General features: G+C 40.3%; 1 protein-coding gene across 5 annotated transcripts in view; it reads right to left on the bottom strand.

Moving 5' to 3' along the window:
• Window positions 1–1,359: 1,359 nt before the first annotated feature.
• Window positions 1,360–15,553, bottom strand: part of RCOR3 (REST corepressor 3) — a 36,542-nt gene continuing 22,348 nt past the window's right edge. For 3 of the 5 annotated variants that reach the window (XM_034764545.1, XM_034764547.1, XM_034764546.1), the window contains 5 exons: window positions 14,687–14,905; window positions 13,163–13,240; window positions 12,421–12,478; window positions 4,776–5,017; window positions 1,360–4,381 (listed from right to left, as the gene is read on the bottom strand). In XM_034764545.1, the coding sequence (XP_034620436.1) occupies window positions 4,043–4,381; window positions 4,776–5,017; window positions 12,421–12,478; window positions 13,163–13,240; window positions 14,687–14,905 (936 nt within the window). In that variant the 3' untranslated portion in view covers window positions 1,360–4,042. Of the gene's footprint in view, window positions 4,382–4,775; window positions 5,018–11,351; window positions 11,816–12,420; window positions 12,479–13,162; window positions 13,241–14,686; window positions 14,906–15,553 lie in introns of those variants that run through there. The other 2 variants (XR_004644973.1, XM_034764548.1) reach the window with 2 other exon arrangements.

Below are 15,553 nucleotides of genomic sequence, written 5' to 3'. Positions count from 1 at the left end.
GAATTTAAGGAACATTTAGTAGAGAACACAACAGAAGAAAATAAGGTTTTTTTTTAAAGGCAGGTTCAATTTTAGTCATCAACTCTGATAGTGTCCTAAGAGCTGTGCAAGTAACTTCCATGCACTTCAAAACATCCCTTTAATAGAATTTCTTGTAAAGCACTTAAACCTGGCTTCCTGTTCTTCTCTCCATTTAAAAAAGCAACCAAAGATTCATATTAATTTGTACCAGTCTATAAATATAATTTTAGCAGAATCATATTGTATTGAGAAGCTTATGTTTGTCTATTACCCTTCACTTACTGCCCTACTCTCTGAAGACAAGTGTCTTTATCATGACATCCTGTAACTACTTTCACAAACCAGAGGGATTCAGATCTTACTCCTACCAACTTTCAGTCTCAGCATGACTCTGCAAAAGAATTTGTAATCTAACTACATTTACTAAAGTTACCCAATTTTTACATTAAAATAATAAAATGCTTGTTTTGCACACTAGTGATTTCTTTTAAAGGGCTATTTGCTCTTTATTAATTTTTTTTTTTTTTTTTTTTTTACAAAGACTCCAGAGCAATCCTTCAAATCCGTTCACTGGCTTTCCAGTTTAACACATTTTGAAGATCCTTGCCTTCCTATAGTCCCTTCCTTATTGCAAGCACAACCTATTCCTCTTATTACTCCCTTCATTCCTTGCTCTGAGCTTCAGACCTTGTTTCAAGCTGCTTCCTCTCCTCTGCAGGCAAAACACACAAGCCCATACCAGTCAACATTATACGCAAGCCACACTTTTCCAAGAGTGCCTCTTACAGTTGCAATGTCACTACGTCCACCTAGACTCCCCCATAACTTAACGGTTGCTCCATGTTTTACTTTATATGGACTGTAAATTCTTCCAAGTTGGGACTATCTTATAAGTGCTATGTACACTTCCTTTATGGTACCAAAAGGTAATGTTCCAATTCATAATCAATGTCATTTAAAGCTGAACAACTAAAACTGGAACTTTGTGTGCCTCTATATTCCATTTCTGTGAATCAGATTCTTGAACCTAAGAACACTTTGTCCAGATCATACCTTGCACTTTTAATTTTGTCATTCATCTTCAATAGTTGCTGTTTACATTTCTTTATTAACTGAAAATAAACAGTACAAAAGAGGAGCTGTAAAGTTATATTGTTTCTGAACAATGTAGGATACACTTTCTCTGTCAAACTTAATAAAAGCGTGCAATCATTTTATATTTCTTAAACGACAAAATTAAGACAACCTGAAAATTAGTTGAGTTCATTTCCTAAACTCGTTATAAAAAGACAAAACCAGGAGATTAGTGGTATAGCAAAAACAAAATCTCCACTGAAATTAACACCATTGTATAATTTTATTTCTAATTATTAAAAAAATATAAGTGAATTTAGAAGATAATCACAGTATAAGGGCCCTAAAATTTCAGACAATTACAAGGTACATAAAAATAGAAGACACAGATTCCTTTAAAACTTTAATCCTTTGATTAAGCAGCAAGCATATCACTCTTCCAGGCAAAAACACTGTTTAAAAAACAACCCCCCACCCCCATAACGAGACGTGCAAACTGTATGCACATATTCTGCAAAGCACACAATAAAAAGGACATTTTGCTATGTACATATTTGTTTAGTACTACAACTGCTAATTTCCCTACTGTGTGCCACAGTGTACGTAAACTAAAAGTACACTACACCCTTGCCCCCCAAATACAGCACCTTTGCCCAGTTACAGAATATTTAAACAGGATTAAATTGAATTACAATGTACTGAACAGTTGATAGCAGTCAGTGGTGTCCAACTGTACTGCAACACCCAACATTTTGCATACTGAAATTCTATTGACAATAGACAAGACAAAAATTAGCAAAGGTACAGTACACACACCAGGGAGACTTGATATCAATACTTAAAAAAATACTGAAAGATGCATTCTACTTAAGTAACAATTAAAATTAGATATTTATTTAAACAGTTATGTCAAAATGCACAAGACAGGGTTCTTGTCAGCCTAAAAGTCTGTAGGTCAGCCAGACTTCATGTAGTTGTTTGAGGGGCCCTTTTGACCCCCCAAAACAAAAAGTTCCAGCAATCACGAAGAACTCTTCATAGTTTGTTTTACAATGCTGCTTTTCTTTCTGGAACAGTCACTATCTAAATGTCCATATGGTGGCTGGGAATCTAATTTTGGTGTGAAAAAAAACCCCAAAAAGGGACTTTTGAACTTAGAGCTAAGAACATTAGCAGAGACAGATGTTTCAAAAAACAAAGTCTCCTAAGTTTACCATTTCTGGAAAGTGTTTTTAGGTAGGGTTGACACTGTAACCACAATTAAGGCTACATGTCTGATTTTAATATTTAAGTTACAAATGTAGTAGGTAAAAGGCTTCTACAAGAACTTCCCTTTGCACAGATACAAGATTTCAGCAAAACTGTTAAACTGTAAAACATGAGGACAGTTGAACCACTGAAGCTGTGGGAGACTGAGGATTGTAAATTCCAATTTCAAACTGAAGATCCAGTTTATTTTTAAGGCCCAGTCTGTGTTAGGCCAAGAACAGAGAGTTATGGAATTATACTTAAAATATTCAAACACTGTTCCAGCTAAAAGAGCTTCTAGAACAGTGAGGTGGTCAATATGGGTGCAGGACACAATGTTTAAAAGCAAACACTTTTCCATAGCTTGACCCACTCCACACTGGTTCCCAAACAGTAACTTTAAACACTTCCTTACCCAAGTTTCTGGCCTAGGTTTTTTAGGAGAGCTGACAAACTTACAACTTCACATTTTATCTTTTTGTCACTAAAGACACAAATTATAATTTCAGATAATTGGGATCATTTAGTTTCTCCAGTGAAGTCCCCCAACGCCTAACCAAAAAAAATTTAGAAGGATCAATAAACACCAAATGCAGACCTGCATTACTATTTAATTGTTTTGTATCTGATTTAATACAAATAAACAAAAAACCAAACCCAGATGGGGGAAGGGAACGCTCAGATAACCATTTAGCCTTCTCTGAAATGAGGTTGTTTCACATAGTCCCACCATCACAACATTTGAGGAAACATTCCCTGCTAATTGGCATTACCAGTATTTTAGTTAAAGCTTTAGGTAAAGAGCAATAATATAGAGTATGTAACTCTAGATATGACCATTTACAAAGGGATTAAAAACTACTGTACTTCAACTGTAAGTGTAATAAGTGGAGTAGCCACATTACAACAGTGGTCATTACTGGTATTTTTCATCATCTCCTTGGACCTGGAAGTTGCTGGCACATCCACTTCCTATAATTTTGCACTAGGAAATCAGATGCCTGGTATCAGAGGGTTTATATGATTAGAACACACACTGCTAGATTTAACACGTTTGGTACAATAGCTGAGCAGATCTTCAGATTACTCTTTCAAAAGGAGTATTTAATGAGCAAGTATCTTTTTAAAGAAAGTAAAGTCTGTTTTGAGAAAGCTATAAAAAAGTCTATAGTTTAAAAGTGCATGAAATACTTCTATTGTATATCTGAACTGCAGACTATTAATTCTTGCACTCCTAACATAGGAAAACAAAAAAATAATCCCCCACATTAATTTCTACTGTCAGTTAAGGAGTTGTCACAGTTCCTAAATCTGCCAGACTCTGCATTCCTGTACTAAGATGTTTCAATATAAAGAACTTTAATAAAATAAATAGAGTAAAAAATCAGTTAAACAAAATCTTGGTGCACAGAACGTTTATTTGCTTAAGAGATTAGCTTCCTTCGACCGTTATTCATATGGATAAGGGTGAACTGTAGGCATTTTTTTGCTGTACAAGTCTTCTGCACAGAAGATTCTTTTATACAGATGGTCATTCATGCGGTTCCACTGCTAAGATTATTAGCTTGCTTCTCTGTGTAAAACTGCTTCACAATACCTTGGAAGGCTTGCTCTTTTCTCCCCTTCATTATTTGAGAAAAGTGGACATTGATAAAATTTTATCGAAGGAGTTACGATAGTTCTGACCTATTTCACTTCTTTAGTGCAGAGTGGACTGTGATTCTGTCTGAATTCCAATAAGTGAGGGTGGCTGTTGGCCACTGACTGTGGATAATACCGGCCTTGGATTTAGACGAGGAGGCATAGAATTAGCTGGGCGGATGAGTGGTGGTGGGGGCTGGTTTAGGGTTGGTCTTGGCTGAATAAATCGAGCCTGTTGCTGAAGTGGTGGAGGCTGACGATGGAGAGCAGGAGCAGCTGGAAGCGTTGGACGAAGTAACGGAGGAGGCTGGTTCAAAGTTGCTACAGGGGTTGCTGGAGCAGATGCCTGTGCTGGAGGCGAAGGGCCTAAACACTGAGTGATCTGCGTGGCTTGTCCCTACACAAAGACAAAATGTTATGTAAAAAGAGCCATCCTGTCCAGAACAAAATGCAGTTTGGGTTGCCAGTGTCCACTATATCGAAAGCACAAGCTTTTTTTGACATTGAAAAAACAAAAGTTACTGAGCATTTTAATTTCTAAACTGCTGAATAGTGGAACTAAAAATAGAATATTGATGAAACAATAATCTACTTTTTTTTAAACATTAAATACAGTCATAAGAAATTCAGTATTAGAGGCCCAATCCTGTTCCCAATGAAGCTTATAAGATCAAGATCAGGCCTTCAAGTACACTAGTGTATCACAATCAGATTAAGCTTACATTATATTTCACTGAATTAAGTGCTATTCCTCAACGCATGCTTACTAATACGTGATACACAAAACACACCTCATCTTCTTCATCAGTGCTCTTTCCTGATGGCACATTAGAAGTATTTTTTGTGTCCTCCCCTAAAGTAGAAGCATCACCATTAGAAGCCAGGGTTCCTTGTTCAGCTTCCCATTCCTGCAACACCTCCTCTAAGTTAAACCGACGCCTGTAGTTTACAAAGAAGTTCTTCACTTGGCCAACAGTCTTGTTGCCAATTACATCTGCAATAGCTTGAAAATCTTTACCATATTTGCGTACACCTGAAAGGCAAAGTAAATAATACACCTGTGAAGGATCAGTCAAGCACAACTATTTGTGAAGTATGTATACAAATATGGCCTTTGAAGCCTACAGCTAAGGGCTCACTTTAATTTTAAGGACCTCCCCATTAGAAGGTAGACTACAGCTTCCATTTAGAATAAATAAATAATGGAAAACAAACAAAAAAAATTCCCAGAATACACACCGACTCTTATTCTTTCAAGGCTATCTTTGCAAGGAAATTTTTCACTAGGGTTAGGGTTAGTCACTGATTTTTCTAAGGATCCTGGTAACTGATAGGGCCCTCCCTACAGCCACGCAGGGCTGGTCTCTGATGTGTGAAATAGATCATTTGATATTTTTGGAGGGGGAGAGAACAGTACTCTGTGAGCTTCAACCAATGGTTACAAGTCGTCTCTGTAGGCTTCCCCCAGCTAGCTGCATGCTAAGCTAGCTCTTTTCCCAAGAACCCATGTGACATCTGACTGAAAGGAGCAGCAGAATTCAATAGCATGAGTCTACTGACTCAGCACAATGCAGAGCCAGGACACTAGAATTCGAATCCTGGCTCTGACACTTCCTTTGTGCCCTAAGGGGAACAGGCTAACAGCCTGTCATTTAGCTATTTATGAAATGGGGGAACAGCCCTCTGAATATAGGACAAATTGGCAGATATTCACTAGGCTTATTTGGAACAACTGCCCTTAAAAAAACAAAACAAAAACAAAAAACAAACAAGTGATGGCAAAATAGCTCTCAGCAAAAGCACCTGAGACCCAATTCTCCTGCAGTGGGAGTCTATGAATAGTTCAACTCTTCTCCCTTTCGTTTATTTTTAGATCAGTCAGTTTGATTTGGGAGTGCCTCAACTTATTTCTGATCCTCCCCAAAATCCTAAGACTGCTTTTGGCATCAAAAAAGTTAGTTATCCCCGATTTTGTGGAAAATTTTTCCTTGCCCATTCAAACACATTAAGGCTGGCTCTGTATGCTTCTCTCTCCCAATACAATATACTAGCACTGAAAAATTCCATCTGAAACCTTGATATGGCAGTTATCAAGGAATGGTCGATCAAATAAACAAAATACATGTATTTTAAATACCTGAATCAAGTCGTCTCAAAGTGACATATTGAAGTTTACCAGTTCTCCCTCAATTCAGTTTCCATTTTCTTAAAAACAAAGATATGAGAGTCTCTCCCCTTTTAATACATTAATGGTAACCCTGAAGTTTCTCCTCTTTCCTGTTCTCAAGGGGAAAATCATCATGTTCTCCTGCACTCTGGAGCTTTGCTTTTAGCTACTGTACTAAAAATGATATTTTTGATACCCAAAGAGTCCAAGAGTTTTGTACCTTTCAGACTCCAGAGACTGGACCTGCTTGTATTTTATAGCCTGGGATAAAAATTACTCTACAGCACGGGTCGGCAACCTTTCAGAAGTGATGTGCCGAGTCTTCATTTATTCACTCTAATTTACGGTTTCGCGTGCCAGTAATACATTTTAACATTTTTAGAAGGTCTCTTTCTAGAAGTCTATAATATATAACTAAACTATTGTATGTAAAGTAAATAAGGTTTTTAAAATGTTTAAGCAGCTTCATTTAAAATTAAATTACAATGCAGAGCCCTCCCCAAACCAGTGGCCAGGATCTGGGCAGTGCGAGTGCCACTGAAAATCAGCTCGCGTGTCGCCTTCGGCACGTGTGCCATAGGTTGCCTCCCCCTGCTCTTCAGTAATCCATAAACTGGAGACAGTTATGTGATTTTTGCTTTCTGCTAGGTAACCTTTCATATCATGAGCAAAATAAGATTTGACTTATGTAATGTGGAAAATTGCTGATGACTTTAAGTACTATAATGGATTCTGAATGGGTAAAGGACATGCATTTTCTCCCCCAATAGCAGAAAATTATATGCCAGATGTAATGTCTCATTTCAGAAAGGTGAAATAAAGGATACAGAAGGAGAGTTATTTATTTCAAATTAGAAAATCTGAAATGTATGCTCTTAGTAACTTGATAAAAAATGACATAACTTTGCTCTTTCTACTTTTCTCTTTGAATAAGTGCTTCTAATATGCAGTGTCTTGTTCGCTGCAGTGAATGTACAAGAGAAAATTCAGTGCCAATAAGTAGTTTAACTACAGTTGAAGCTAAGTTGAAGCTTCCATTTTAGCCATTAAGGGCCAAATAAAATTATGGCTGGTTCTGCACATATGTACTAGTAAGCTCCTGCTCCCCCACACAGAGATCTGCAGGGGAAAAAAAAAAAAAAAAAAAGAAAAAACCCACAATCTGGCCGCAGGGAGTCTCAGTGTGCAAGACGGAGCAGTAGTGTTTCTAAAGAGGGTAAGTCTGGGCAAGACAGAGACAACCATTTGCTCTGTGCACTGACAGTGGCAGGAGATGAGAGAGAAAGACGAGTGATATAGCGACATCTTTTCAAAGTCTGCTCCCTCCAGTACTCAGTCTTTTGCCTGTCATAATAGACATGGCATAATAGGAGAGCTTCACTAAGGCCAGGTCCACACTATCACTTATTTCAGCATAATTTACATTGCTCAGGGGTGTGAATACGCCACCCTCCTGAGCAACATAAGTTACACATATTTAAACGCCAGTGTGGACAGAGCTACGTCAGTGGGAGAGATTCTCCCGCCAACATAGCTACTGCCTCTTGCGGAGGTGGATTTATTATGTCAACGGGAGAACTCTCCCCCGTCGGCATAGAGCGTCTTCATCAGACATGCTGCAGCTGTGCAGATGTAGTGCTTCTAGTACAGATTAGCCCTAACTCACACAGCTGATTAGAAGACCCATTGGGACTTATTTACCAATTTGCAAAATTCATTAAGTGAACAAAAGGATAATCAAATGAAATGCATTTCTCTCATTTGACCACTGAGGTTCAGGTTCCTTTCAGATTCCCTTTAGCATACTAGTAAGTATCCAATAGTGTTACTGAGACTGATTTATACAAGTCTTCAGTACAGCACTTATTCTAAATGGAAGCTGTAGTCTACCTTCTAATGGGGAGGTCCTTAAAATTTAATTGGGAGACAGAAAACCTAACATACTGACAGAGCACACATTTATCTTGAAAGGGACTATCACCTTTCTAGGTCATATAATGGCAAACTGGTGCACAGACTATTCATTACATAATCAAGTTTCAAACACTACCTTAAGTTATTTCCTAACGCTTTCCTCCTTTCCACCCAGGAGACTGATTAAGCTTGATAACTTGCCTAGTCTTATAAAATGAAGGTCAAAAAGTAGAAGCTCTAGCCCCAGTCCAGAAGTCTACACAGCAATGAAACAGCCCTGCAGCTCAAGCCCCGCGAGCCTGAGTTGGCTGGCATGGGCCAGCTGTGCGCTTTTCTTTGCTGTGTGGACATGCCCTAAAAGGCAGCACATCCTTAGAAGTGAAGTTAAGCCATGATCTGGCACAGCACTTAAATGTGTGCCTAGAGTTCAGTACCTGAGTATCCCCATTAAAACTAATGCTTTGCCAGATTGGGGCCTTAGTGAATGGCATGGTTAAGTAGTACTCAGCATATCACTGTACACTCACTGGACTGGAACTGAAATTGTTGCAGACAATAGATTAGAAGGGAAATGGGAGTGGAGGCTCCAGCAGGGCAGTGGGGAGCATAGGCCACTGACTGCACAGAGGTGGGGGAATCACTCTGCAGCCCCCTGCCCCCTTTGGGACAGAGTCGGCAGTGAGGCTGCACCCAACCCTGACACAGCGCAAGGGCAAGACCTGACCCAGAAACACCCTGGGACCCTGCCCCTTCATGCCAATAGCAAGCAAGAGGGACAGAGTATCACATGCAAGCCCAGCCCTGCCACCTGATCCAGGTGTGGGGCAAGCAGGCTCATCCCAGCAGGATCCAAGTGTGGAGGGGCTTAGTGTGGGGGGATCCAGGTGTGGGGTGAGCGAGTTCTGTGGGGGGCAATTTGGGTGTGGGTGGCTTGGTGGGAGGTCCAGGTGTGTGTGTGTGTGTGTGGGGGGGGGAGGATCTGGATGCAAAGGGGCTCGTTGGAAAGTCAAGATGCAAGGGGAATAGGACTCAGCAGGGGGGATCCAGGTGAAGGTGGCTGGGGCTCAGCACGGGGATCTGGGTGCAGGGGGGCTGGGAGTGCAGGTGCAGCTCAGTGGGATGGGACTTGGCAGGGTGGATGGAGGGTCTAGATGCACAGGGGTTGGGCAGATGGGGGAGCAGCTCTCTGTACAGTGACCTCTTCCCCCGCAGCTGGGGAGCAATGGGGGCAAGAAGCAGGGGGTGGGGTGCATGTGCGGAGCTTCCTGCAGTTGGGGGAGGTTCCTGGGGCTGGGTTGGACCTGGCCCCAGGAGCAGCCGGTGCAGGGGAAGAATAAGTCTTGTCCCCCTGCAGGACTAGCAGCTGGAGGGATAGCTCAGTGGTTTGAGCATTGGCCTGCTAAACCCAGGGTTGTGAGTTCTATCCTTGAGGGGGCCATTTAGGGATCTGGGGCAAAACAAAAAACCACCTGTCAGGGATAGTACTTGGCCCTGCTAGTGAAGGCAGGGGACTGGACTCTATGACCTTTCAAGGTCCCTTCCAGCTCTATGAGATAGGAGTCTGGCACATGGTAGAAGCTACTGGCGAAGTGTCTCCAGGCCTACCCCTTTCTGGCTCCAGGCACATCGCGACAGCGAGTGAAAGGGACAGAGTCTTGTACGCACTCCCAGTCCCACCCCCTGAGGTGGTGATTTACATCTTCCCTGGCTGCTCCCAATGCCCAAACCAGACAGCCTGTTCAGGACCACTGCCTGGGAGGGGTGCATGAATCAACTATTCTGTAGGGAAAGAGTAAAATCTGCAGGGGACATGAATTCTGCTCTTGCACAGAATTGTCCCAGAGCCAATATGCCAGTGGTGCCTTATCTTTTCCCATCGTGCCCTCCCCCGACCAGTAATGGAATCTGTCCACATCCCCCACTCCATTACTGTATGGTTAGCTCAGCAGAGGAGCTTGGGCTGACAGCAGAGCTGGGCGTAGAACTGGGGATGGGGACAGAGAGGGAATAGGGGTGAGGGGTCCTGCAGCTGGGGCAGGGCTGGGTGGCACTCCCTCCCCATCCCCCAAGAGAGCTAGCCTAGGCCCTGCCACGTGCCCCATCACCACCCCAAACTTCCTCCATGTCCCGCTAAGGGAGCATGCCCCAGTTTGAGGACCAGTGCAATATACAGAGTAAAACATTCAGAAAGATAGTTTGCAGTGATCTTATTTGGGTCATATTTCCTAAGCATGGAATAGGTCTAGTAGTTTATGTACTTGCAGCAATTTGATTTCAGAAAGTTAGTGTCATTCCCCCCATCACGCGCCATCAAATGTAATGGGTTCTGTACTTGCAAACTGTCGTTTGATTTAAGTTTTTGCAGACCAAATTGTATGAAAAAAAATGACTGAGCATGAACAAAGCTGTGTTTTTTCTCAGCCATTTCAAAACTATGTTCACCAAAAAATATGAGGACTTATTCAAAATAACCAATTCTGTACTAAAAAGCACTATAAGAGTTTACTGGTTGCGTATTAACGAAATAAAGACCATTCAACCTTTGAAAGAATCCTAACTTTCGAAGCAGACTCAGAATACTAAAAGTTATCAAATACTGAATGTTCAGTAACTTATACATTATAATATTCTCACAAAACATGGGGCAAGTTATACTAATTAGTCTAAGCATTATTTTAAAGCAGGTAAACAACGTGGAGCAGAGGTTCTCAAATTGTGGTCTGCAGACCACTTCCATTAAGGTGGTCCATGGATAGTTCCCTTTAAGGTGCACGCGCCTGGGTGGCAGCACATGAGAAAAATGACAGGCCACCCACCTCATTAGTGGAGCTATGCAGGCGTGGCTCCACTAATTAGGTGCCTGGACCCTGGAGAAGACGCAAATGTAAGGTAAGGTGGTGGCCTCGGGCGGGGGGAGAACAGGGGGCATGTGGGAAGGGTCAGTGGAGTGAGAAGAGGGGGAAGGGAGGGAATTTGGGACATGCAGGGCCAGAGAGGCAACTTTCCCCAGCTCCAGGGTTGCGGCTGCTGGGGAGAGACACCCCCCTCCTTCCCAGCTCCAGCTCAGTGGCTGCCGCAGTGGGGGAGACCCCCATCCTTCCCAGCCCAGGAGGTGCCACAGCAGGGGAGAGAGGGCACATTCATCGCATTAGAAAGGTAAGACTACTGATATTAGAATATGAATTGTGTGCTTTTATTTGCAGAACAAAAAACAATTATTATTAACGTTTTTTTTAATATAGCGCTTTTATCCAAAGCGTTTTACAACAGTTCTTCAATGGTACAAACAACATTTGGAAAAATCATTAAGTGGTCCGCTAAGACCCTCAGCAATTTTCAAGTGGTCCGTGGAAAAAAAAAAGTTTGAGAACCACTGATGTAGAGAACTAGCTCGATTACTTCACTGAAGTAATATTGAGCTGATGTATGGTATCAGAAAATACAAGAGATGCAACGTATCACACTTTGAAGTTAATACACTGAGTTTCATTTTTATGTTTATATTTCTATCTGAATGCTTTTTCTGGACTGTGCAGTGCACTGTTTTAACAAGACAACAATCTGAGATTTTTCATGCTTAGATAAGAGATTATTGCATGTTAACTGCACCCAATATCCTGTTGGTAAAGTGCACTGCTAGCCACTAAGAAAATGTGTTAGTACAGCATCTGTCTCCAGCCTCAAACTTTCACAGCAGGATGTTGGATGGGAAGACTGTATCTTGTCTCTTCATGCCTAGTTAAAGATGACCTGCAAACGAAAGAAATTGGGCTTCTGCCTTTTTGCTTCTTTTTCAATGTATAAAGGCCGCCTGAAAAATATTTTTCCCCTACTTGTTTCCTACTTTATTTCACATCTGTTTAGGCTAGAAGACCAGGAAGAAGAGTTAGTGTCTTATGATGGGGATTTTTAGTCAGATTGCTTAGACCACCAGTGGGCTTCAAAAAAAAAAAAAAAGTTAAACACCCATTTAACTTCAATGACTAAACTCTGAATCTACTCAATGTACAGTATATACCACTCACACCCCTTCAATTAAAGAAAGGGCTTACAACCACCACCACCATGTGTGTTCCACTGGTCTTCCAACAAAGCCAGACTTTACATTCTCAACATTTCAAGGGGGGGGGGGGGGGGATTAGCAATCTCTCTCCCCAGCTATCTATAAAAAGAAAGAAAGAAAGAAAGAAAGAAAGAAAGAAAGAAAGAAAGAAAGAAAGGGAAAAATAAAGCATTTTCTCAGGTGTTCTTTATACATAAAGCAGAAAAAGGGCACAGGCCCAATTTTTAAGAAATCTGCAGGTCACTTAAGATTTTTAATAGTTATAGGTCATTACTACTTTTCTGTAACATACCTTGTACTGCAAGAAGCTGCTCTTCTGTAGTCCAACGGGCATTGATTTTCTGATTCAACTATTAAAATTAGAGAAATTACATACTAAGGTCATTAAAGCACATTCCAAACACATTGTAAAATATCTGAAAGTCATTATAAAAACATATTTTAATGCCTTAATTTGTTTGATAGTTTTCCGTTTGCAGTAAGACTCGATTGCAAAGACTCAAACGTCACAGAGTAATAATCATCTTCATGAAGGTAAAAACATTGTTAGTTTACTGTTTAATATTAAATTGTATTAGAAGAACATAATTTCTAAATTATTTTGCATTTTCAAGTAATATGCTCACCATTAGCTTCAGTAATTGAAAGAAAAAAAAAAAACCCACCCCAATGCTTGTCACATGTTGGTGAAAGTAGAAACTAATTAGCTGACAGTTTCACCAGAAAAGCTGGTTTGTAATGGCACATGATTCAGCTCCCTAACTTCATGTATAATCATGCTAACCTCACTGCTTCTGTTGTCCCTCTATCCACTCCCACTTACCTCCCATTTAAAAGATTGAGGAAAAGCATATTTTGCTGACTTCCTCCAGAGAACCAACATATATACCATTACATGAATTTCAGTGTTCCAGTTAAACTGTTGGTGAAACACAAACACTGTTCAGCAGCAAACGACTCAAACTATACATTAATTTATCTTCCCACCAATCCAAGTGCAGTGCCACACATTCTAGCACATTATATTAGTTTACCTCAGGAGGTTTGAATTCTTCAATTCCACCTTCCATTTTTTGTTTCAGTGCACTGTTTACTTGCTTAGCATTTTGAACCTTGGTTTAAAAAAAAAAAAAAAAGTTAATCAGCTCCACAAAGAAATCTGATCACTTCATACAAACATCTCCACTAGGATTGCCACAAGTATGCCTCTTAAATTACAGAAGTAAACATTATGGTTTAATGCTTCTCTACTTTTAACTGCTGCTTCACAGACAAATTATATTTTACCCTGGAGAGTGAAAGAGAGAGACGACTAAGACAGCGTTCTTTGAAAGGCTGGTTAAAATTTGTCCACCAGGATTACGACAAACCAGGAGGAAGATAAAAGCTAACTTTCACAAAATTACATGTCTATATAGAATAAAAAATATTTCAGGATACTACAAACATCTTTTCATTTGATGCTCTTACATTTTTACTGAGTGAGAGAAATTCTATACATAAGTTGTTTCTCAGAAGGCGAGGTTCTCTCCTTCCCCAACAGAACTCTAAAAAGTGATGAGATATTTCTAGTCGCAGACTGCTTACTGGTTTTGTTGGCTTCAGGTTATGATCTCCTGATATAGTTCATTTTGGAATTATTTTTGTTTACAAAGGTGTACTTTCTAACTCACACTTGCACATCACTATTAAATTAAAATGTGCTGACGCAATGCACAGAGGAACACATATATGAGAAAATGGATTTGCATGGCTGGTTTGACAGCATGCAAGGGCTTGAATGCATGGGAAGGCATTGATTATGGAGAAACTCTGTTGCACTCAGTCTAGGCAAAGAAAAAGCTGCACCCTTCCAACATCTTAAACAGAATACATCTGGATCCATGATTTTTCCAATGTTTTGAGGATTCCCCCATCCTACACACACACACACACACACACACACACACACACTAAAAAAAGCTATAATATATGATAAACAGATCACATCCACCCCCTATTAGATTTTATTCAGTTTAAAATCAGATAAGATGTTAAAATACAATAAGATTCTATTTCCCTCCAACATAGAAATTAAGAAGCTGTTGGGAGGATTACCCCTTGACAAGAATTAAATGTACATGTGTTTTTAGAAAGAGGTAAGTCCCACAAAATTATATCCTCAATAGTGGGCAAGGGTAGCATTAAAACAGAAGAGGTTATTTTCTAACTTCCAACCTATTATCAGTGTAGAACTAACAAATATAGGAACAATCAATTTAACAAGACACTTGTGTTGAAGCAACTGATACATGATTTCAGAAACCCCATAGAGGGATTAGGACAGTGATTCTCAATCAGTGGCCCATTCAGCACATAGCTGCGGCCCATGTGACATCCTCAGGGCCTGACTGATAGTGTGTTTTTTGTATCTATATTGTGTGGATGTGGCCCACAAAACACAGAGAGCTGCATATGCAGCCCACAATGGTAAATAGGTTGAGAACAACTGGATTAGGAGAATACACACAGTCTCAGGAATTCACAGCAAACAAAACAAGACAGATGACCCAAAGTACCTGGCGCTTCAATGAGATTAGCTCCATGTCCAGCTGTCTAAGAATTGTGTTGGCTGCATTGGGGCTACAGGAAACTGCTACCACATCTTCCTGGGTCAGATACATGCCCTTAGGAGGACGACATTTAGAACGCTGCGAGTGATGGCGATGCTGTAAGCTCTGATACTCTCTTCTACCCAGCCCTATTTTACTGGTCTGAACAGGTTGTTCATTATTGCCCTTAAAAAGTTAGAAGAGGTTGGTGATTAAAGTACACAGCTTTTGAATACCATGCAAGCATATTTTACAAGCAGCTTACACAAAAGAGAAAACGAGGCCATTTCTACAGCTACTCGAAAAGGGCATTAAAGCCTTAAGTTAGAGTTATGCTCTCAAGTCAGTTATTGGATAAGTCTGTCGTCAACCTTTAACATATTAACATTTCTTTCAAACTCTACAGAGTATGGTTCCATTACAAAAACTGTATTTTCAATTGGGTTAGAGAAAGGTTAGCATACATTCTATGAAAAAGGATGGAGTTTCCTAGCCTCCAATGCTTTAAAAAAAAGTTACAGGTTAAAAAAAGTTACAGGTTATAAAATATGCTTTACATAAATCTAGGATCCTTAGTCGCTATATATTCTACATTAAAAAAAATTTAAGGTTGCAAAGTGAAGCACTAGAGCTGGTTAAAAAAAAAAAAAAAAAAACCACCCATCAAGAATACTGTCTTGCTGAAACGGAAATGTTTCACAGGAAGATTTCTCGGTCTAGAATGGACTCTGCTCAAAATAGGAGAGAAACAGGAAGAGAGACACTCTTCAGCCTGGTGGTTAGGGCCCGGGTTTGAGCCCTGTGCTCTGAGAACAGGGTTTTCCATCCCACATT

This window comes from Trachemys scripta, chromosome 3 (assembly GCF_013100865.1).
Source record: "Trachemys scripta elegans isolate TJP31775 chromosome 3, CAS_Tse_1.0, whole genome shotgun sequence".
Classification (NCBI taxonomy): domain Eukaryota; kingdom Metazoa; phylum Chordata; order Testudines; family Emydidae; genus Trachemys; species Trachemys scripta.
Note: the sequence above shows the minus strand (reverse complement) of the source record. Positions and strands in the feature narration are given on the sequence as shown.